General features: G+C 44.5%; 1 protein-coding gene across 2 annotated transcripts; it reads left to right on the top strand.

The window, feature by feature from the left end:
* Positions 1–12: 12 nt before the first annotated feature.
* Ears2 (glutamyl-tRNA synthetase 2, mitochondrial) lies at positions 13–23183 on the top strand. 2 transcript variants are annotated; one of them, XM_036191145.1, is made up of 9 exons: positions 13–202; positions 3650–3805; positions 8541–8730; positions 13918–14390; positions 15116–15224; positions 17597–17750; positions 17828–17958; positions 22186–22321; positions 22872–23183. In XM_036191145.1, exons 1-9 carry the CDS (start codon positions 64–66, stop codon positions 22953–22955), a joined length of 1572 nt encoding a protein of 523 aa, XP_036047038.1. In that variant the 5' UTR covers positions 13–63; the 3' UTR covers positions 22956–23183. The 2 variants fall into 2 exon arrangements, with proteins under 2 accessions (XP_036047038.1, XP_036047046.1); XM_036191153.1 differs by lacking the exon at positions 22186–22321 and having other exon boundaries at positions 22872–22963.
* The last annotated feature ends 221 nt before the right edge of the window (positions 23184–23404 follow it).

Raw genomic sequence — 23404 nt, 5'->3', positions numbered from 1 at the left:
TGAGTCTCCCCCGCCGCGCGGAAGTGACGCGCGAAGAAGCCCACGTGTGTGTTTCTAGTTCACATGGCGGCGGTCCTCGAGAGGCTTCTGCGGGCCGGGCCTCGCGCGGTGGCCCTGGGCCACCGAGTGGGACGGCGGGAGGCCAGTCTGGGCCCAGATCCCGGGGCCACGGTGCGAGTGCGCTTCGCTCCCAGCCCCACAGGTAATCCTGGTGGACGTGACGCGCGCGCCGCATCCCACCGTCGCGTCCCCGCCCCCCGAACGGTCCAGAAACCGTCCCTTCCGGTGTCAGCGCGACCCCATTTTACAGAGACGGAAGTGGAGGACTTAAGACCTGAAGTGATTCAGGTTCTTGGAAGTTTCTTTGTTGTATTGTCTCTGTTCTTCTTTCATTAGTACATACTCAGCGTGTAGTGCGTATAAATTGTGTCAAGTCCTATGCACTAGAGTGCCGTGGTCATTGAAAAGTTAGGGTTCCTGCTTTGTAGACATCGGCGTTCCACTGGCCACGTCAAACACTTACAAGAGTAATTTAGAGTTATATTTGCCATTTTAGAAATGAAGCGGGATAGGGTACCCTAGAAGGCATGAAGAGTTAACATTTGAGTTGAGAACCAAGTGGTAAAGGAGACCTGCTTGACAGCTAAGAGGAAATGGCACAATGGCCCGGATTTATTATTGCTGAAAGTTTAGCAAGTCAAAGGAAAAGAGGCCCAGTATTTCCTCTGTTGGAAATACTGCCATCTTGCTGGGTGGTGGGGCGCACGCCTTTAATCCCAGCACTAGGGAGGCGGAGACAGGCGGATCTCCAGGCCAGCTCGGTTGGTCTACCGAGAGAGTTCCAGGACAGCCACGGCTACACAGAGAAAGTGTCTCAAAAAAACAAAAAGAGGGGCTGGGGATTTAGCTCAGTGGTAGAGCGCTTGCCTAGCACTAAGCTCAAAAAAAAAAAAAGAAAGAAAGAAAGACTGTCATCATCTACCCTCCTCACCACAAGTTCCCAGCCTTCCTTGAGCTCAAGTCACCTTCTGCCCTCTGGACACTGAGCAACCCTTCATTCCAGGTCCAAGGTCAGCAGAAAAAGATCTTTGTGACAGTCCAGCTGCCCAGGAATGACACATTACTCCTGGCAGGCAATACAAATGGTGGAACTTTTTAAACTCTATGTGGTGGAAACCCTGGTTCTTAATTACCAGTTGTGATTCTGTATTTAAGACTAATATAAATGAAATTACTAGGGGGAAAAATAAGTATCTGGAAAACATACAAAAGCTCCTTTCTTTTTGTTAATCTCAGGGGACATCAGATGGCTCTAAGTTTCCAAACCTCAGCTCTCCATTGCTATGCTTCCCTGTTGTGAACATGCACTGGGAGGCTCACCTTGTTTGAAGAAGCACTTGTGTAGGGCACCAGGGCCTGGCATTTTCTGCTCTTGTCCATTCCTAGATGTGTCGTTTTGGCAACGTTACCTGCTCTGTTTATGTCCTACTTTTGCCATTTGTTAAGCAGGGCTAATAATAGTACCTGACTGACGGTTTTGAGCCAGTGCGGCTGAGCCACTCAGCAAGATCTGCTGTGTGCAGTAGCCGCTACTGCGATTATCATTTTCAGTTCGTTGCCGACTGGCAGGAAACCCAAACGGGAAGAAGCTCTCAATCAGTGTAGCTCACTGTGACAGCTAAAATTAATTGAAGGTTTAAATTTTATTTTTTTGTTTTGGTTTGGTTTGGTTTGTTTTCATTTGGCAACAGTTTACTGTATCACCCTGATTGGCCTGGAAGTAACTATAAAGACCATAATGTCATTGAACTTGTATGATCTTCCAGTCTCTGCCTTCCAGATACTGGAGTTACTGACATGAGTCACAAGATCTGTCTTAAAGTTCTGCTTTGGTCAACATTTAGGTATCACAGCAACCTCATGATAAAGAAGGATCCAGGTGTTTTGTTTTGTTGAGACAGGACCTTACTGTATCCTTGGCTGGCCTGGAACTTGCTGCATAGAACAGGCTATTAGCTCAGACTCACACAGATCATCTGCTTCTGCCTTCAGAGTGGCAATTAAAGGCTCATGCCACCAGATCCAAGCATGATTTTTTGTTTAAGCCTACTAACATCATTAAATTAAAACTTGTGAAAGCTAAATGAATTCCCAACAGTTAGCAAATTCTTAATGCTGGATGGAGAATTCTTTTTTAAATTTCATGTGTGGTGCATGTATGTTTTCATGTAGGTATGAAAAAGAGTTGCTGAACCTGGCGCTCATTGATTCCCCTCACTGGCTGGCCAGTGAACTATGAGGATCTACTTGCTTTCCCTCTGCCAGCACTGGACTTAACAGCTGGATGTTTGGCTTTTATGTGGGTGCTGGGGACCCAAACTCCTGTTATCATGCTTGTGCAGCGGGTACTTTATTGGATTGAACCATTTATCCAGCCCCTGAATGTAGAATCCAAGTATATATGATGTGAAGGGTGTTGTTTTCATGTCTTGAAATTCCTGAAGCTCAGTTCCACTGAGAACTACTTGTTTTGTGGTTTTGAAATAATTTGCTGAAGGTCTCACATAGAATCAGTGTTGAGCCACGTCTGCCCCGTATCCAGAAAAATATTTCTTGTCCCATGCTGCCTTAGGTACCTGGAAATACAGATGAGGCCATTATAAATGTAAATGGCCTGACTGGAGATCCAGGGCCTTGGGCTGGACTAAAAAGTAGAGGAAAGGGAAATGACAGACCTGGGAAATTTTTAGGTTTTCAGTCAGTAGTAATGGTTTTGGAGTTTAAACCCCAGAGAAGGGAAATATAGTGACATCAAATGTTAGTTTTAATTATAATTACTTAAAACTAGCACTTATGGTGAAAGTCTCAAGTGGGAAAAACTCCAAATTGCATGATGTGGCTAAGTATCATATGTAGAATATATATGAAAAATGTGATTTTTAATAGGATTTAGATGTGTTATTAACATGTAATTAGCCACCTTCCTCCCTGGAATATATCAGTAGCTTTATATAATGTAAATGCTTGTATGATCTGGCCTTTATGAATAATTTTTAGACAGAAATTTTCAAACAGAGAATAAATGCTATTTCTCCTTCTGGTGAAACTTGGCCTTGAGACAAATGTCAAAATTGAGTGCTAAGGGGACTTGGAAAGAGTTGGAGCATTTTTCTGTGATGACAAACTCCTAGACCTGACACCTGGGTGTCCTTCTATTCCCAAGATGAAGGACTGAATGGAGTCAGCCACCCTGTCCTTACCTTTTCTTTTTTTGTTGTTTTTGAGATTTATTTTGTTATGAGTCATTTGTCTGCATGTGTGTATGTGCACCACATCTATGTGTGGTACCTGCTGAGTTCAGAAAATGGTGATGGGGCTCCTGGAATAGGAGTTACAGATAGTTATAAGCCACCATGTGGATGCTGGGTACTAAACCTGGGTCCTCGGGAAGAGCATCCAGTGTTTGTAACCGCTGGGCCATCTCCCCATCCCCACTGTGTCCTTTTCAGTGACAGTCTTGTCTGGGTGTCACCAAAGAAATAGAACAGTCACGCCATTTTTTGGTCTTAAAACTTTGTTGGAACATTCTTATTTGCACTTCAGCTGGCAGCTTTTTCCCTGTCCTGTTCAACCTGTTCTCTTCTACCAGGCTTCTTGCACCTGGGTGGCCTCCGTACAGCCCTCTACAACTACATCTTTGCCAAGAAGCACCAAGGGAGCTTCATTCTGAGGCTGGAGGACACTGATCAGAGCCGACTGGTACCAAGGGCAGCAGAGAACATTGAGGACATGCTGGAGTGGGCAGGTGAGGCTGGCAAAGAAAGAGTCTCTGAGGAGGAACAGGAAACAGAAGGAGGCTGTGAATCTTCTCTGGGTTCAAGGTGGAGAACAAGAATTCCCAGGGAAATAGATAAATCTGCACAGTCTGGGGTGGCAGGTACTGCCTGTATAAATGACAAGGCTTCCTAAAGCCAAACTCTAAGACTGTTGTGGAATACCTGCTCTTATCTCAGTAGCTTAAGTCCATTTTCTGAGAGGCCAGGGCAGGAAACAGGCTCATGGGAAATAAATGACTATGCCTGTGGTGAACGTGAAGAATCCTGCAAAGGAGGCAGTGCCTATGAGCACCAGCTCCTGCTCCCCTGAGAATGTGACCTCAAATTGTCCAGCTTTGTAGTTCCAAGAAAAACCAGCCAGCCAAAATACGTAGTATGTACGTATTGATATAGGGTCCCTCTAGGTAGTCTTAGATGTCCTGGAACTCACTATGTAGACCAGGCTGGCCTCTGCCTCCTGAGTGCTAGGATTGAAGTTGACTTGTGCCACCATGCCCAGCTGAACACTCGATTTTTTTTTCTTTTTCTTTTTCTTTTTTTTTTTTTAGGTGTCTTTTTTTATCTTAATTTTTGTCTTCATTTATTTGTGTGTGTGCACTTGTGTGTCCATCAGAGGACAACATGCAGGAGTTGGTTCCCTACAATGTGGGTTCTAGGGCTTGAACTCCAATTATCAAGCTTTATCACAAGATTCTTGACCCCTGAACCACTTCAATGACTGATCTTTTTTTTTTTTTTTTTTAAGTGAACACTGTCTATTGTTAAACCTAGGCTTGAATTTATTTTATTTTATTTTTAAACCACATCATTGTGAGCCAGACAAAATGAGTGCAGTCTTAGAAGTTGATCTTCTTGTGGGTAATTTAATTCTGAGTATAACTAGGCTTGTTGAAAAGAAAGAGTGTGTTTGAGTTTCCTGGATCACCCTGAACTCCTGTGGGCTCCTACTAAAGGCAGGCACTAGAGAAAGTTAACACTTTAAGGAAAAATACCAAGACTACTTGAAGACATACACTCTCACCTTGGATAATTATTCACTAGGCTCTAAGTTCCTAAGTAGCAGAAACCCATTTATTTCTAGCTTTTATTAGTGAAATTTTAGTATATATGTGTTTAGTTGAGGTTCATTGAATAAAGGAATGTAATTATGATCACTTTGTTCCAGCTGCTTGCCTCAGCCTTAAAAATGCTAGGATTGTACACCCACCCAGAATATTTTTTAAAACAGTTTTGGGGTTCCAACCCAGAGCCTGTGCATATTAAGCAAGTGCTCTACCACTGAGCCGTGTTCTGGCCCTGTAATTCATCATTAACCTGATATTGAGATAAGAATTATAAAGAGGGGCTGGAGAGATGGCTCAGAGGTTAAGAGAACTGGTTGTTCTTCTAGAGGACCTGAGTTCAATTCCCAGCAACCACATGGTGACTTCCAAACCATCTGTAATGAGATCTGGTGCCCTCTTCTGGATGGCAGGCATCCATGGAGGAAGAACACTAGATACATAATAAATAAATAAATCTTTTTTAAAAAAAGGAATTATAGAGAAAGGACTGGAGAGATGATTCGTTGGGTAAAGTTCCTGCAGTGTGCAGGTGTGAGGACTTGAGACCAGATCCCCTGGGGTTCACACCAGTGAACTCTAGGTTCAGTGAGAGGGGCAGGAAGAGATGTCTCAGTGGTTAAGAACACTTACTGGTCTAGGTTCCAACACTCTGTAGGTACTATATGAACATGGTACACATACATGCATGCAGACAAAACACCCATATACACAGGAATAGATTATTTTAAAATCTTACAAAATGAAGTAGAAAGCCCTTGAGGAAGACACCCAACATTGACCTCTTTGGCCTCTACATGGACATGTGCACCTGCAAAGTAACAGAGAGAGAGTAACAGGTTGGAAAACTGATGTGGTGCGTCCTTCTTAATGTGGTCGTTCTCTGGGCACAGAGTTGAATGAAGTAAAGGGCTGATCTTGGCTGTGTAGAGTAGATGGAATCAGATGCAGAAGTTCTGCAGAAGAGAAGTAGTGTTGGGTGAGGAACGACAAGGAGGCCAGTGTGGCCCAAAGACTACAAGAAAGCCAAGTGACTGGAGTAGGAGGGCCGCTCCTCACTCAGTGAAGTGCAGGCCCAGGTGGGTGGGGCTCCGCTGCACCAGGTACTGTGTGAGGCTCAAGCTGAGCTGAGCAAAGCTGCTGCTCCTGCCCTCATTGAGCATCACTACCACACTGTTGTGTAAACAGGGCCTGCTGTGCTAGGTCAGTCGTGGTGTCTTACCACAGCAATAGAACAGGCACTAAGACAACATCTATTGCTCACCCAGATGACCCTGGTTAGCAAAGTGGGTCACAAAATAAACCAAGTCCTAAATCTGGGAAAGGGTCTGGTGAGGACTGAATGAAAAAAAAAAAAAAAATAAGAAGGAAAGGAGATGACTGCTCCTAGGTATGGTGGAGGAAAAAGCTTAATGTAGATAAAAGGGAGACATAGTCAGAGGCAAGGACATCTGGGAGAGTCCAGAATGGATGTGACCCTGAGCCATGGGGGTGGGGGGACACGACAACATGGGGGATGACCAGATGCAGCAGCCAGGAGGCCCCAAAGACCAGGAAACCAAAATGTCTGGATTATATAGGGAAGGGCAGCCCAGCCCCTGTGCTGGAGAAGTTCAGGCTAGGGGGCGGGATATGCCAGCCAGGAGGGCCCTGTAACAGGCAGGGACTGAAGGGTGTAGGGAGAACCTGGCTGCCAGGTCTAATTTGATAGTTAAGTAGGCACCTCAGCCTTTGTCCCAGGTTTAAAACCCAGCAGTGTTGAGATGTTAATAGGAATGGGAGGGAAATAAGAGTGAAGGGAAGTATAATGAAAATAGACGATATACATGTGTGAAAATGTCTTGAGAATGAAATTAATAAAGAAGATAGAGATCTCTTCTTTAAAAACTAAAAAATTTTGATATGGAAATGATCCCTAAATTAACCTGCATGAGTTTAGGTGTACCACATGTGTACAGGAGCCTGTGGAGGCCAAAAGGTATCAGATCCCCTGAAACTGGAGTTACAGGTACTTGTGAGCCTCCATGTGGGAGCTGGGAACCAAACCTATGTCCTCTGTAAAAGCAGTAAACACTTCTAACTACTGAGCCATCTCTCCAAGCCCCGTATGTATGTGGTTTTCATTTTTGTTTTGAGACAGGATTTTGCTATATAGCACAGGCTAGATTTGAACTTCGGCAGTCTTCTTATTTCAGCCTCCCAAGTTAAAGAATTACCAGTATGAGATACCATGCCTACCACCCTATCTTCTTTTTTATCAAATGAAGAAATGAAGGTGTTGTGAGAGAGGTAGCTAAATTATGCTAGTAATAATTATAGCCAGGATGTATTGTGCATTTAGCAAGTGCCAGGTGATATCTGGCTCTTAATCTTATTTTGGCCTCTTATGACCCTTATGAGACAGTTAATATTTACATCTTGTTTTACAAATGAAGAGTTGGAAGCATTCAAAGTAGATTTCCCCAAAATCTCAGAGCTGGCCACTGGGTTTGAACCCAGTTCCATCTGCCTGGAGGGTGTGTGCTAGCATTAAAGGTCACAAGGTGATCTATGGTCTTTCTTATCTTACTTTACTAGAAGCTCCTAGAGGACAGAAGCCCCCTTCTGCAGGCCTTGCATCTCCCCTGCTCTCTACTGGAAGTGTTGATATTGGTCTCTCCCACCTGAGTCAGGAAGCTGGATATTAGGTTTGGAGTCTAGCCTGTAAGTGTTTGGGTATAATATGCATCTTTATTCAGACTGTCTTACATACAAGCCTTCAGGCTAATATTCTGTAAGCATATAAGCACCAATGCGTTTGTTCTCACAGTCAATCTGCACAAAAGGCTGTTAGCTTTATTTTCCAGGAGAAAACTAAGGCTTAGAAAGGATGAGTTATGCAAAGTTAAGAATGTGGGGTTTGGACCTCTGACCTGGGTTTAGAGCTGGAAGTACCCGTATGCCTTGGTTTTTCCATCCAGATTGTAATTGTATCAACACTTATTTGGAAGGAAGACTTAAAGGTTTGGGGGAGGTTGCAGAACAAACGTCAAAGCAGACTGCAGAGTGAATAGCACCCTAGTATTTACCCATTGTCCTTCTTTGTGATCTCTGTCCTGACCAGTGAGTAGCAACAGCCAGCAATCTAACCAGGACAGGTTGGAGCCTACCCATACTGCCTTCTCTTGAGTCTATGGCTGCAGGCTTCGGCTAGTTTCTCTCTTACCTGGGAAAAGATGGATGAAAAGGATACACAGAAGGCAGACCACACATATCCCTGTGCCTCCCCCTTCACTAGACTACATGACCTTTAGCCCCTAGTCTCAGAAATTGTGGTAGCACTGCCCTCATGGATTATCATAAGGCTTAAAAATTCAATGTGTGTCCAGGCATGGGGGCACATGCTTTTAATCCCAGCACTCCATAAGCAGAGGCAGGTGGAAATCTGTGAGTTTGAGGCCAGCCTGGTCTACAAAGCAAGTTCCAGGACAGCCAGGGCTACACACAGAGAAACCCGTCCTCGGAAAACAAAACAAAACAAAACAAAACGAAACGAAAAGTTCAGTGTGTATGAAAAAGCACCCAGATGAATACTTAGGGGAAAAAAGAGCAGTGTGCACTTCTGGTGTTACTGCATGATAACAGTTCTCCACCTGTGCTCCAGGCATCCCACCTGATGAAAGTCCTCGTCGGGGTGGTCCTGCAGGGCCCTACAATCAGTCACAGCGGCTGGCACTGTATACCCAGGCCACAGAAGCATTGCTGAAATCTGGAGCTGCCTATCCCTGTTTCTGTTCACCACAGCGGCTAGAGCTCCTGAAGAAGGAAGCCCTGAGGAGCCGTCAGACACCCCGGTGAGAGCCACAGGCCACTTTGGATGCCTTCCTGTTTCTACAGGTCAAGCATCTGGGTGGGGCTTAGCTAGGTTCTTGGATTCTGGGTGTCTTTCAAAGCTACAGTTGGGCTGAAGTCAAGCCTGCAGTTCTGTGGAGTTTTGTCTGAGGAGGATTCACGTTCAGCTTCTCCCAGCGGCTGTTGATAGGCCAAGGGTCTTACTGGTTGTCTGTTGCTTGTCTGGTGGGTTTCTTCTAACCAACTAAATTGCCAAAATACACACGAGGTCTGTTTTTTTCTTTTCTTTTTTTCCAGAGCTAAGGACCGAACCTAGGGCCTTGTGCTTGCTAGGCAAGTGCTCTACAAATGAGCTAAATTCCCAACTTCCCTTTCTTTTTATCTTTTTGGTAGTACTTGAAGTTGAATGAATAGCCTGGTACATGCTAGGCAAACATTCTTCCAACTCTACTCTATCTCTAAACCACACAGGTCTGCATAGGGCAGCTCACAACCTGACAATTAAATACACCTAACTGTGGAAGGGACATCTTAACATTTGTGTTCTGTTCCTTAAAAAGATGTCAGTGTGAGTTCAGCCCATACTTAGAGAGAGGACATTGTAGAGCAGGAATGCCAAGGGGCAGGATCATATAGTCATGGCTGTTGGAGAAGCTGCTGGCTACACTACACCTCAGGCAATATTATTTGTAATAATAATAACTTAGAATGCATAAAAATTGTTCTGGGCTGGAGACAGTGCTCAGTAGTTAAGAATACTTACTTGACTGTGTATGGTGACACATGTCTAATCCTAGTACTTGGGAGGCACAGGCAGGTAGATCTCTGTGAGTTTGAAGCTAGCCAGTTCTACATAGTGAGTTCCAGGGCAGCTAGGCTTTATGAGAACCTGTCTCAGAAAACAAAACAAGACAAAACAAAAGCTTACTGATCTTGTAGAGGACCCAAGTTCAGTTCTTAACACCCACGTGAAACAATTCGTAACCAATTTCAGAGGAATCTGATTCTTCTGGTCTCTATAAATACCTGTATTCACATGCACAACCCCCCCCCCCCCATACACACACTCAAAGTATCTGGGTATGGTGGCACATACCTTTAATCCCAGCACTCAGGAGACAAGACAACGCATATCTCTGAGTTCAAGGCCCAGTCTGGTCTACAAAGCAAGTTCCAGGACAGTAAGGACTTCACAGTGTGACCCTATTTTAAAACGTAAACAAAGCCAGGCGGTGGCTCATGCCTTTAAATCTCAGCACTTGGGAGGTAGAGCCAGGAGGATCTCTGTGAGTTCGAGGCCAGCCTGGTCTACAGAGTGAGATCCAGGATAGGCACCAAAACTATTCAGAGAAACCCTGTCTCGGGAAATAAACAAACAAATAAATAAATAAAACCGGAAACAAAAACAAGAAAACATAAAAATCTAAAAAATCTTTTCATGTTTAATACTTAAACTTTTTTTTACATTTTAAAAGTGATTTTATGAAGGGGCAGCACATCCCACAGTGTGTATATAGAGGTCAAAGGGCAGCTTTCATGAGTTGGAGCTCTCCTACCATATGGAGATTGAACTCAGGTCATTAGTCTTGGCAGGAGGCACCCTTACCCACTGAACTATCTCACCATCTTCATGTATGATACTTAAACATCTCTTTCAACCCTCCCTTTGGCCACTCACTTCTCTTCTCAAGAGGCAGTTGTTCAGTGCCTATGCTGACAGGTGGAAATTACTGGTACCTTTTCTAGGCAATAGTAGTTTGCAGTATACAACACACCTCCTGTCTTGAGGAAGCTTCTGTATCAGCCTATAATTTTTTTCTTCTCCTATAATATTCCATTTACGACATGGCATGATGACATTTGCCTGTAATCCCATCATTCAGAAGGCAGAGGCAAGAGCATCAGGAGTTCAGAGTCATCTTTAGCTACCTTGGAACTTTGAAGCCTTTCTGGGCTTTGTGGGACCCTTTAAAAACAACAACAACAAAAATTCTATGTGGAAATGCTATGTATTACTCTGTTTCCTATTAATGCATCTTTATATCTTTTATACTTTGCTTTAAAAGGGGAGTTAGGATGAGTATGGTGGTTTAAATAAAAGTGAATGGTGCTCGTAGGTTCATGTGTTTGAATATATGGTCCCCAGTTGGTAGAACTATTAAAGAAGGATTAGGAAGTGTGACCTTGCTGGAGGAGTTGTGTCACTAGGGGTGGGCCTTGAGGTTTCAAAAGACTCTAGTCATTCTCAGTATGCTCGCTCTGCTTCCTGCTTGCTAAGATGTGAACTCTCAGCTGTTCCTGCTGCCATGCCTGTGCTCCTCCATGATGGAGTCTAACCCTCTGAAACCATGACTCTAATTTAATGCTGTCTTTTATAAGTCGCCTTGGTCATGGTGTCTTGTCATAGCAATAGAAAAGCAACCAACACAGTGAGGGACATTGAAACACATCCTTTGCACCTGTGATGTGCATATAGGTAGAGTTTATCTGCTGTCATAGAATACTCAGATAAAAGAAACGTAAGAAAGGAAGGTTTTGCTGGGCAGTGGTGGCGCACGCCTTTAATCCCAGCACTTGGGAGGCAGAGGCAGGTGGATCTCTGTGAGTTCGAGGCCAGCCTGGTCTACAAAGCGAGTTCCAGGAAAGGCGCAAAGCTACACAAAGAAACCCTGTCTTGAAAAAACAAAAACAAAAGAAAGAAAGAAAGGTTTCTTCTGACTCAGTTGAAGGAACAGTCCATCATGGTAAGGAAGTCAAGGCAGCAGGGACTTGAAGCATCTGCTCACATTATGTCCATAGTCTGCATGAAGAAAATGATTAATGCTGATGTTCAGCTCCTTTTCTTCATTTTTTTTTTTTTTTTTTAATTTGGGGAGGGGGTTGGTTTTTTGTTTTGTTTTGGTTGTTTTTTGAGACAGGGTTTCTCTATGTAGCCCTGGATGTCTTGGAACTCACTCTGTACACCAGGCTGGCCTCAAACTCTCAGAGATCCTCTGTCTTTGCCCACAGAGTGATGAGATTAAAGACATGCACCATCATGACCAGCTGTTTGGTTTTTTGGGGTTTTTTTTGGGGGGGGGGGGGGGGGGGTTGGGTTTTTTGGTTTTGTTTTTGTTTTTTTGTGGAGCTGAGGATCGAACCCAGGGCCTTGTACTTGCCAGGCAAGCACTCTAACACTGAGCTAAATCCCCAATTCCTCAGCTGTTTGTTTTTAACTGTAAACAAACTATAGTCCATTAGTACAAAGAATTGTTTTTAGTTATGGTCACATGGTATCATGGGATCTATGAGACATCAGTTGAAGAATTAGATGTATCAAGAACTGAGTTTGCGGGCTGGAGAGATGGCTCAGCGGTTAAGAACACTGGCTGTTCTTCCAGACGTCCTGAGTTCAATTCCCAGCAACCATATGGTGGCTCACAACCATCTGTAATGAGATCTTGTGCCCTCTTCTGGCCTGCAAGGATACATTACACTGTATATATAATAAATAAATAAATCTTTTAAAAAAAAACTGAGTTAGTAATCTTCACATTTGTGTTAGTTAGGACGCTATTGGATATAACTTAAAAAGTTAAAAGTGACAGACAGAGGCCAGTGAATTGTGTCAGTGGGTGAAGTTGTTTACTGCATATGCCTTGAGACCTGAGTTCTAGCCTTAGAACTTCATGTGGAAGGTGAAAGGAGAGAACTGACTCCATAATGCTGTCCTCTGACTTCCACCCATGCACCATGGCATGTGCACTTTATGAACACACATAATAATAATAATACATTTTTAAAACCTTTTTGTTTTTGTTTTCAAGACAGGGTTTCCCTATGTAGCTCTGGCTGTCCTGGAACAAGCTCTGTAGACCAGGCTATCCTTGAACTCAGAGACCCACCTGCTTCTGCCTCTTTAGTGCTGGCATTAAAGGTGTGTTCCACGACGTTCAGCTAAAACTCTTTTTGTTTAGGTGGCAAACTAGGGGACTGGGGAGTTGGCTTAGTAGTTAGGAACTCATACTACTTTGCACAGGACCAGAGTTTAGTTCTCAACCACCCATATTAGGCAGCTCACAAGTACCTGTTGCTCCAGCTCCAGTGGCATTCAATGGTTCTGGCTTCCACAGGCACTGTGCTCATGTGCACATACAGGTTCTGGCTTCCACAGGCACTGTGCTCATGTGCACATACATACACATAATTTTTGAAGAAGTAATCAACCAAAAAAAAAAGGAAGAAAGTTAAAAGATAAAATAAATTTTTAAAATGACAGCAACAACAGCTCCCTGTACTTTTTCTAGTAGAAGAATCACCTGGGCTTATGGTTACCCTGTAGATTTTTGCTTAGCAGGTCTAAAGTTGAGGTCTGAATTTCTCAGGAGTTCTCAAGTGAAGTTGATGCTGGTAGTCTACACACCTACTTTGAGTAAGGAGGATATGAGCACCCCGACCTTATGTATATATTTTGTGGAAATCTGGTGGTGGATGACTCCACGCTAAGAGAAGTAGCCTTGAGATAACAGAGCTCTGTGGTGACCTATTACCCTGCCTGCTGACAGCCTCACCATTTCTCCCTTAATTGTATGTAGGGTTAACAGTTCCAACATGGCTTCTCAGAGGGTGGCAGCCACAGAGTACTCCTGGGAGGTATAAAAGGAGGTTTTCCCCTGTTACAGGTATGTCTGAACCTCGTTGGAGAGAGATATCTTTCCCAGGACCGTAGCCCTTCCTTACCCACCAAGTGTTGTTTTCTTTGACTCTCGGTGAATAGAATGGGTTTACAGTCCTACCTGGACTGATCACTGGCACCAGGTCATGAGATTGCAACATGGTCTATACTTACTGTAAGCCTACTTTTGATCTCAGCATTTTTCCATGTCCTCCTTAGCCAAGGAAAAGGGACAGTGACTAATAGGTCAGCAAACGTTAGTGTCTGCCATACTGTGTTACCCCACGCAACTTTTTTAAAATCCATTCTAGATCAAAGGAACCCCTTCAAGAGGTTAATGAGTTGCTCAAGGTCATAAGCTACCAGAAACCAAAGGTGAGGGTTGGGGTTATAGTTCAGTTGATAGAGTACTTACTAGCATGCCTGGGGCCTTGAGTAAAATCCCCAGCATTGCAAGTTAAAACCAGAACTTGGGAGACAAGTGGGATATCTGCCCATTGATACTTAACTACTCTGTCGCTCTGTCTCCCAATAGGTATGACAATCGGTGCCGGAACTTGAGTCAGGCACAGGTGGCCCAGAAGCTGGCCATGGACCCCAAGCCTGCTATCCGCTTCCGCATGGAGGAGGCAGCCCCAGCCTTCCAGGACCTTGTATATGGCTGGACTCAGCATGAAGTGGCCAGTGTGGAGGGGGATCCAGTTATCCTGAAGAGTGATGGCTTCCCCACCTACCACCTAGCCTGTGTGGTAGATGACCACCACATGAGCATCAGCCATGTGCTGCGAGGCTCTGAGTGGCTCGTCTCCACCTCCAAGCACCTGCTCCTCTACCAGGCCCTGGGCTGGCAGCCACCTCAGTTTGCTCATCTGCCCCTGCTCCTCAACAGGGATGGTAGCAAGCTGTCTAAAAGGCAAGGGGACATTTTCCTGGAACACTTTGCTGCTGCTGGTTTTCTGCCTGAAGCCTTGCTTGACATCATCACCAACTGTGGTTCGGGGTTTGCAGGTACATATGCACCAGTGTGGTCATGGTGGCTAAGCTTGAGCTTTAACACAGGCAGATGTCAGTCCCAGCATTGCCACCTGTCGGTCACGTGATCTTGGACAAGTTCAGTATTCTAGTCAGCAGAGTTTTTACTGAGTCACACACACTGATGTGTTCCCTCCCTTGGTTTTCCCACACAGCTTTATTGTTGTTGGAGTGGGACTCACAGTAGGCACTTTCCTTGCCCGCAGAGACCTAGAGTCTCATTCACTTTGTCCATATGATAAGACGAAGGATATGCCCAGTGGGGTTAATTAGGAAGGAGCCAGTGAGCTTATAAATATAAGGGTCCAGCTCACTGTCTGCCCACACCATAAGCATAAAAGTCACAGACCTTATGATTATTGTAATTATACGAGTATGAGCCTAACAGTGTTACTGGTATTACTGTGAATAGCTTATTCAAGGTTTAGAACAAACTTTGAAGAAGCGAGTACCAAATGGGATGACTTCTTGTGGCTTTGATCATATGTGGGGAGCGTACAGCTTGCTCAGTTGCTCTTCTTTGTGTGGGAAACTGGGAGAAAAGCAGGGTGGTATAACCACCACGTGAATTCCAGCTATGTGGGAAACTGAGGCGGGAGGGTCAAAATCTGTAGGCCAGCCTGAGCAATGCAGAAAGAAAGACACAAGGACAGAAATAAGATGAGGGAGGGGCTGAGCAGCTGAGTGGGCCTGACTTGCAGAAAACCAAATGGGCAGGACCCTGCCGGAGCTGATAACACAGTTTGACCTGACTCGGATTACCTGTCACTCAGCCCTGCTGGACCTGGAGAAACTCCCAGAATTCAATAGGTAAGTGGGAGAGCCAAGCACTATAGTGCATACCTGTAATCCCAGCACTTGAGACAGGAGAATTATAAATTCTAGGCCAGATTAGGTTACAAAGTGGCCTCAAACTATGTAGCCAATTAATGACCTTGAATCTTGCCTCCACCTCCCAAGTGCTCAAATTACAGGAGTGTGCCAGCACACTGATTCAACTGCAGTTGTTTAAGTACATGACTTTGTCAGTTCTATAATTTTTCTTTGTGTTAGCTATATGGGGTCCAAGACAGAATTTAAATGACTAGCACATTTACACAGTAGACATTGAGGCATCTCTTGCATAGGGCCTGCAGGAGTGAATGTAATCTAGCATGTCAGATGTAGTACAACTAACTTTTTTTTTCCAAAGAAGTGCTGTTTCAGGGGGGAATAGAGTCCAGTCAGAGATACTCTGTGATACCTCCCAAGGTTCCTTGAAATCCAGAGGTCAGCAAAAAGAAGAGGGTGGGGGAGTACATTAGGACTGACTCCCACAGACTGAATCTAGTCAAGCTGAATTATCCTCAGATGTTTCTGTCATCATGCTGCTGCCATGCTTACTTCAGAGACACAATAAATACTTCTAATGAAGGCATATTAGTGTCCCAGCAGCAGTAGCAGTAAATACTGGTGGTATCTGAAAAATGGGAATAGTAATTAAGATTCATTTAGCTTGACTGTGTTCCAGGCTTGGACTTGTGGTCTATCAATTCAGCATGGCCAGGAGGGTCTTCTGGGTTGTTTTTTTCCTTCTTTCTGTCTGGCCTTGATGCTAAGGAGATTCTATAGTTTCTGTACTAGAGTCAGATGTTTACTGTAATACTCATTTAAAAATATTTTTTCAACTAAATTACACATGCCTATAATCCCAGCACTCGGGGTTGAGGTGGGAAGATGGAGAGTTCTAGGCCAGCCTGCCTACATAGAACCTGTCTCAAACACCAAAAACAAAGCAAAAAGGTTTTTGCCAGTCTACATTCCAGATGGCTTCCCATAATGCCTTGTCTTTCATCCTGTGAGGAGCCTCAACTCCTGCAGGTCTGCAGCTCGCAAATGGGTGGCTTCCAGGCCCTGGCATCCGTACTTTGAATGTAGACTCCTGTTTAATCCTCACTACTACCCTGTCTGTGCCAAGGCTTTCCAGCTTTCCAACGGCTGTGTGAGTTACTACAAACACTTGGCAGGCAGGCTTTAGAATCAGGACTGTCCCAGTGCCAACCCCACCAGCTGTTTCCCACTTTACTACCTAGCTGTCCTCTGTAACACAGACAAGGGGCCACAGGACTTCGAATGGTCCCCAGTTCTGCACTGCTCTGAGTCTTCTTGGCCCTCCCAGTCCTGTCAGAAAGAGACAGGACAACTGGGGACTGAAGGTGACAGGGCTTGGTATTAGGGTTGGACTCTTGGAGGCTCTACTCTTTGTTCACAGGGGGACAGTCAGAGAGTTAGGATTCCAGAAAAGAGATAACTTTGAACTGACAAGGAAGCCCCAGCTTTGAGGCTGAGTGCTTCATTTAAACAACCCCCTATTCCAAAACCTAGGAATACATTTTCTTACCTCTCCGTTTATATCAGCACATTCCTGGATCCATCTGTGTAAATTCAGGTGCCTGTAGTGGTCAGGTGACAGTGTAAGGAGGGAGGGGCTGGCAAGACACCAAGGAGGAAAGGGCCAGGGCAGCTGGAAGACTGGAGTCTGAGCCCACAACATGGATCCAGCCTACTCCAGCCAGTTAAGGCTATGGCCAGGGCATTGTGCACGCAGAGCTGCTCATTCCACAGGGAGAGCCAGAATGTTCTTTACTGTGATCAAGCTTAAAATGGTTTCTTTGCTGGTTGTGGCTCAGTTTTAGAATGCTTCTTTAGCATGCACAAGGCCCCAAGTTTGTTTCCTACAACCTCAAAAGTAACAGGAAAAAGTCAGCTACTAATTTTTAAGACACAGAAAATGCATGGTGTGATGTTATGCACCTTTAATCTGCACTTGGGGAGCAGAGGCAGGTGGATCTCTGTAATTTTGAGGCCATCTGGGTCTATGGAGTGAGTTTCAGGTTAGCTAGGGATATATAGGGAAACCTTGTCGAGAGAGAGAGAGAGAGAGAGAGAGAGAGAGAGAGAGAGAGAGAGAGAGAGAGATGAAAACACTGAAAACAAATCATGTCTGTCTAGATAAACTTAGGCTGGCTGTGACCTCCATCAAATGCTGCTCCTTTTATATATACAAAAAAAAAAAAAAAAATACGTTTTACTTACGGGTTTTGAAGATGTGACAGTCTTCAGTCCCTACTGCTGCCACAAGGGGAGAAGTTTGCCATAGTCCTGGGGTTCCAGTACCAGGGCATCCCTTTTTTTACTCTCAGGCTGCACCTCCAACGGCTGGTGAGCAGTGAGACTCAGAGGCCCCAGTTGGTGGAAAAGCTGCAGGCCCTGGTAAAGGAGGCATTTGGGAACCAACTGCACGACCAGGATGTTCTGGACCCCAAATACATGGAGAGGATCATCCTGCTGCGACAGGTGTGGTTTTAGGGCTTCTTTCCCTCCAGTGTTTCCCAAGCTCTCCCAGTGCATGTGGTGACTGCCTCTCTCCCCAGGGCCACATCAGCCGTCTGCAGGATCTGGTCTCCCCGGTGTACTCCTACTTATGGACTCGCCCTGCTGTCCATCGAGCACAGCTGGGCGTTGATTCGGAAAAGGTGGACGTGATTGTCAAACGCTTGCTGGGGTAAGTGTTCACACACCTGGCTTGTTAGACACACCCTTCCCACTCTTTGCCTTAGCTTCTCTACACCAGACCTTTGGCTCTTGAACCATCACAAAACTGTGACAAACTAAAAAAATGCCTTCTCATTGGTTTCTCAGGTAAGGACAGCAACCCTGAAGGTCAGGTGGCTCCCTCTTAGAGCCTCCTTTTCCTTAGCTGTGTGTAGGTGAGAGAGGACCTGTCTTACTGTAGTGATAACAAGATTTTTGTCTGATACAATTTTTAAATACTTATATAGTTTTATTTTATGTATCTGAGTGTTTTGCCTGCATATAAAATATGCCTGTGCACCATTTTCATGTCTAGTACATTATTAATACACTGAAACTTTTTAAACCTAGACTTTAAACCTGGTATTGGAAGCCAGACATGGTGGTGTCGATTGCCTTGGTGCATTCTTCTATCTGCCTAGTTCTTCTCATAGTTGTAATTCTTATTTTCCATTTTTGCCCAAAAGGTACAGTACAGTGATGTTTGGGTGTTTATAGATGTATTTTATACTTTTTTTTTTTTTTTTTAAGAGATAGGTACTGTATGTTGCCCAGGCTAGTCCCAAACAGATCAAAAATGAGTTCCCTCTGTCTTTTTTTTTTTTTTTTTGGTTTTTCGAGACATTGTTTCTTTGTGTATCTTTGCACCTTTCCTGGAACTCACTCTGTAGTCCAGGCTGGCCTCAAACTCACAGAGATCCACCTGCCTCTGCCTCCCGAGTGCTGGGATTAAAGGTGTGCACCCCTGCCACCCGCCCTTTGTCTTTCTAATTGTTGAGACTGTAGGCATGGAGTACTGTACATAGCAGTAATATGTCTAGATTTGTCCAGTCCTTGAAAGTCTCCTCATTCCTTTCTACGGCTAACTTTACTTGTAACACAACTTCAACAAGAACTTAATTCATCTATTTATGTATGTTTAGGGTTGCTTCCAAATTTGACTTTTAGAAATAACTATACAAAGCTGAGCGGTGGTGTATGCCTTTAATCCCAGCACTCGGGGGACAGAGGCAGGTGGGTTTCTGAGTTTAAGGCCAGCCTGGTCTACAGAGGGAGTTCTGGAATAGGCTCCAAAAGCTACACAGAGAAACCCTGTCTCCAAAAACCAAAAAAAAAAAAAAAAAAGAAAGAAAGAAAGAAAGAAAAAAAGAAAAGAAATAGCTGTACAATGACTAACCTTGCATGAATATTACTAAGCAAGGTATTTGCAGATCCACGCCCAATCTGTACCCAAGAGCTAATATTGTCAGTAATTTGGTACATTCCATAGTAGGGGCTTTAATTCTTTTTTTTCTTTTGTTCATTTGTTGTTGTTTTTTTTTTTAAAGATTTTATTTATTTTATTATGTATACATCATGAGCAAGTAGAGTAGGACTGGATATGGACTATCAGAGTAGTCAGGGATCCTTTTTTTGTTTTGTTTTGGTTTGGTTTTTTTTTTTTAAAGATTTTATTTATTTATTATGTATACATCATGTATGACTGCAGGCCAGAAGAGGGCACCAGATCTCATTATAGATGGTTGTGAGCCACCATGTGGTTGCTGGGAATTGAACTCAGGACCTCTGGAAGAACAGTCAGTGCTCTTAACCTCTGAGCTCTATTTCTTGTTTATTTTTGTTGTTGTTGTTTGAGACAGGGTCTCATTATATAGCCTTGGTTGGTCTGGAACTCATGTGTAGACCAGGCTGGCCTCAAATTTGTAGAGATCCACCTGTTTCTGCCATCATCCAAGTTCTGGTATTAAAGTACTGAATCCAGCATTTTTTTTTCTTTTAATTTGTGTGGATATGTACATGTGAATGCAGTACCTGTGGAGGCTAGCGATAAATTGAGCCACCCCATGTGAACCAAGCCCAGGTCCTCTGAAAGAGCAGTATGCTTTTAACTGCTGAACCATCTCTCCAGCTGTTAATTCCAGTTCACCAAGATGGTGTCTCAACTTATCCTTGTCATAGGTCATCTTTTAGAGACACTGGGACTCCGACTCAAATCAGGAAAGCTGACACCCAAGTACCCAGGAGCCACCAGACCACTTTTGTGATAGTGCCAAGCTCTCAGCCAGGCCTAACGTGTTCTAGGTTATCATTAGCAACTTCCTGGGGCCTGTCCTTCTGTTCCTTGGCAGCCTCCTTCCTTGAATGCAGTGACATTGGGGAGTGTCCGTTTTCTCCCTATATTGCATTTTATATTTTTAGTATTTCATCTCCTTGATTTTATAAATAGCATTGATCCTGTCCCATTTAATGATTGCCTTTTGTCCAGGAAGACTGCTATGATAAAAAAGACTATAGACTTCTATAAACAACAGACTCTTTTCTCTCAGTGCTAGAAGCTGGAAGTTCCAGATGGGTGCCAGCTGACTCAGGCAGGCAGTGGCCTTGTCCTCCTTGTTTTTTCATGTGTTCCACTGCTGAAGTCTGGCAGTTGTTGAGGAAAGCTGTGTACAGAGAGGCTATTTCTCCAGATCACTTAGAAGACCACTTCCTGAGTCAGTACTGCTCCACACTGAGCTGCCACTCAGAGCACTGTGGTGTGGATCTCACCAGGAGCAGGGGTTTTCTGCTCACGCGGCATTGGTACAGCACCTCTGTCCTATCATTTCAGAAGTTGGTTTGTTGTTGTTGTTGTTGTTGTTGTTGTTGTTGATGGTGGTGGTGGTGGTGGTGGTGGTGGTGGTGTGTGTGTGTGTGTGTGTGTGAGAGAGAGAGAGAGAGAGAGAGTCAGTCAGTCAGTCCATGGAGTGCCCTACAAGGAATCAGTGCCCTCTTGTAGGCACTGATTCCTTGGGACTGAAGTGAAGGGTGGTTGTAAGCCACCTGACATGGTATTGGGAACCAAACTTGGGTTCTGTAGAAGCAGTAAGCGCTCCTAACTGCTAACCCATCTCTCCAGCCCTGGGATACAATCCTAAGGGATCCAGGAAACTGTGGTGGAATGTACCCACCTACTGCCTCAACCAGAGCTGGAATGGGTGGTTTACAAATTCAGCTCTCACTAGTTGGGGACTACTCGAAACTCAAACTTGGGAAAGGCTCTTGGCATGGCTGCCTGGATGTGAGAGTGGTTGCTTCCCGGTGGAGTTTAGATTCTTCATGTTTCTGTTGTGGGAAAAGAGGCTCTACCTAGCATATTGGCAGCAGTGCTGTTCCTGGAGCTGGTGTTTCCTAATGTTTTCTTTCTCTCCCTCTGTGCTATACTCCTATTGACAAATCTTAAAGCTATTTCAAGTAATTCCTCAGAAATTACCCATTCTTGCATCCTGTGTCCAACCCATTCCTAAGTTTTCTTTTGAGGTTCTACAATGTCTCTGATTTGTGGGGTGTAGAAAATACTAGCTAAGTTTTTTAATTTGTTACTGGTTTTTGTGTCAGGGTTTCTCTATGTAGCCTTGGCTACACTGGAACTCACTCTGTAGACCAGGCTGGCCTCAAACTCATAGAGATCTGCCTGCCTCTGCCTCCCAAGTGCTGGGATTTAAGGCCTGGGCTACTATTGCTGGGCAAGTTCTAAGCTTTTACTTAAACATAGTATCCAGTATTTTTGAGTGTTTGCCATGAGTTCAGGGCTTTACTTACTGCTGGTCACATCTTAGCTCTCTGTTACCTCCCTGTGCAGTACAGGCGCTGTTGTCCCTGCTTTATGGGTTAAAAATAGAGGCATAGCGACTATATGGCAGTTAATAATTTCTCTTATAGTGACTTCTTAATTTTTTTACACCACCCCCACTGTGCCTTCTGTGCATGAAAATCAAGGGACCACTTTTGGAGAGTTGGTTCTCCTTCCACTATCTGGGGATTGAGCTCAATTCATCATGCTTGGTGATAGGCTTTCTTACCCACTGAGCCATTTCACTGGCTTTATGATGTCCTTTTCGTTACCTGTGTCTTACTGCTTTCATGGGCCACCTATATATGTAGTTCCGTCATTGCCTATAGTAGGTTGTATAGTAAGTTTCCTGACCTTCATAAAACGGTATGCTGTAGGTGAATAACAGTCTCCTGACCCTTCCTCTCCCACCCTGGATGCTCATTACAGTCTTAGTCTCTCTCTCCTCTCTTCCAAGTCAGGGTTTCTCTGTATAGCCCTGGCTATCCTGGAACTTGCTCTGTAGACCAGGCCAGCCTGCCTCTGCCTCCTCAGCTCTGGGATTACAATCATAACTGTCATACCTGGCTCAAACTGGCTCTCTTTTAGGCTTTTAGAAAGATCTGGTTTGAGCCTAACTCAGGATATGGTGAACAGAGAATTAAAGAAGCTGTCAGAAGGCCTAGAAGGCACCAAGTATAGCAGCGTGATGAAGCTCCTCCGAATGACCCTCAGTGGACAGCTGGTGAGATGGGACATGAACTGAACTGATGTCTACAGCCCCTCATTGACCCTTCCAGCCAGTCTGGGGGATAATAAACTGATGAAACACGATCACTTCCCTCATTTATCCACTGAACATCATCTGTGTGCAGGCACTGTGACAGTTACAGCAGAGATAGCTTGAACAGAACATATGTGATCCCTGCCTCGGTGGAGATCAAGGGAATAATAGACAGATTACCAATTTGCCAAAGGCAGAAACGGGCTCCTGGGAGCCAATTGAAGGGGGAAAAATTTCAGACAAGTAGGACAGAGTAGGGCTAGGTTATATCTTAGTGCTGAAGTATTTGCCAGCATTCATGAAGCTCTTTTAGCTCTGCAAAAATAAAACAAAAACAACAACCTAGAGAAAAGAAAAGAAAAGAAATACAGGCCCCACTCCTGGGGTTGCAGGCTGTGGGTTGGAGCTGGACTGGGGTTGTCTTTATAAATTGAGAGATTGAAACTAGGAATGAATTCCTTCTGCAGTTCAAGGCAAAGACAGTGTTTTTGTTTTTTCTCTTTTTTTTTAGCAAGGACCTCCTGTGGCTGAGATGATGGTGTCCTTGGGCCCAAAGGAGGTACAGGAGCGAATCCAGAAGGTGCTTTCTAGCTAAGGAGAAGATGCATAGGACCGTGAAGGTGGCTCCAAGGGCCTCTACCCATGGAAACTGCATTCTGAGAAGATCAGGAGGCCTGGGGCCCATTTGAACCCTTTCAGGATGAACAGTAGTAGAAACAGACTCTCTGACAACCCTCATCAGCTGGCCTTTGGGGAAGCCCAGCCTGTTTTACCTCGCTGACTCTGGGAAGGATGAACTTGAACTCATGTCTTGATTTTCTTTTTTCTTTTCTTTCTTTCTTTTTTTTTTTTTTTGGTTTTTTGAGACAGGGTTTCTCTGTAACCGTTCTGACTGTCCTGGAACTCACTCTGTAGACCAGGCTGGCCTCAAACTCAGAGATCCACCTGTTTCTGAGTGCTGGGATTAAAGGTGTGTACCACCAACTGCCTGGTTCTTAATTTTTTAAAGACTTCTTTTTTTAATGTGTATGGGTGTTTGCCTTC

The sequence above is a fragment of the Onychomys torridus genome, chromosome 1 (genome assembly GCF_903995425.1).
Source record: "Onychomys torridus chromosome 1, mOncTor1.1, whole genome shotgun sequence".
Taxonomy (NCBI): Eukaryota; Metazoa; Chordata; class Mammalia; order Rodentia; family Cricetidae; genus Onychomys; species Onychomys torridus.
This window is presented reverse-complemented; position numbering and strand designations above follow the sequence as displayed.

What these genes read in the sequence shown, in the direction of transcription:
- Ears2 (XM_036191145.1), top strand. Translation starts at nt 64, where the DNA reads ATGGCGGCGGTCCTCGAGAGGCTTCTGCGGGCCGGGCCTCGCGCGGTG. An exon ending in GGATCATCCTGCTGCGACAG is followed by an intron (nt 17,751 to 17,827) that starts GTGTGGTTTTAG and finishes CTCTCTCCCCAG; the next exon opens with GGCCACATCAGCCGTCTGCA. An exon ending in TGACCCTCAGTGGACAGCTG is followed by an intron (nt 22,322 to 22,871) that starts GTGAGATGGGAC and finishes CTTTTTTTTTAG; the next exon opens with CAAGGACCTCCTGTGGCTGA.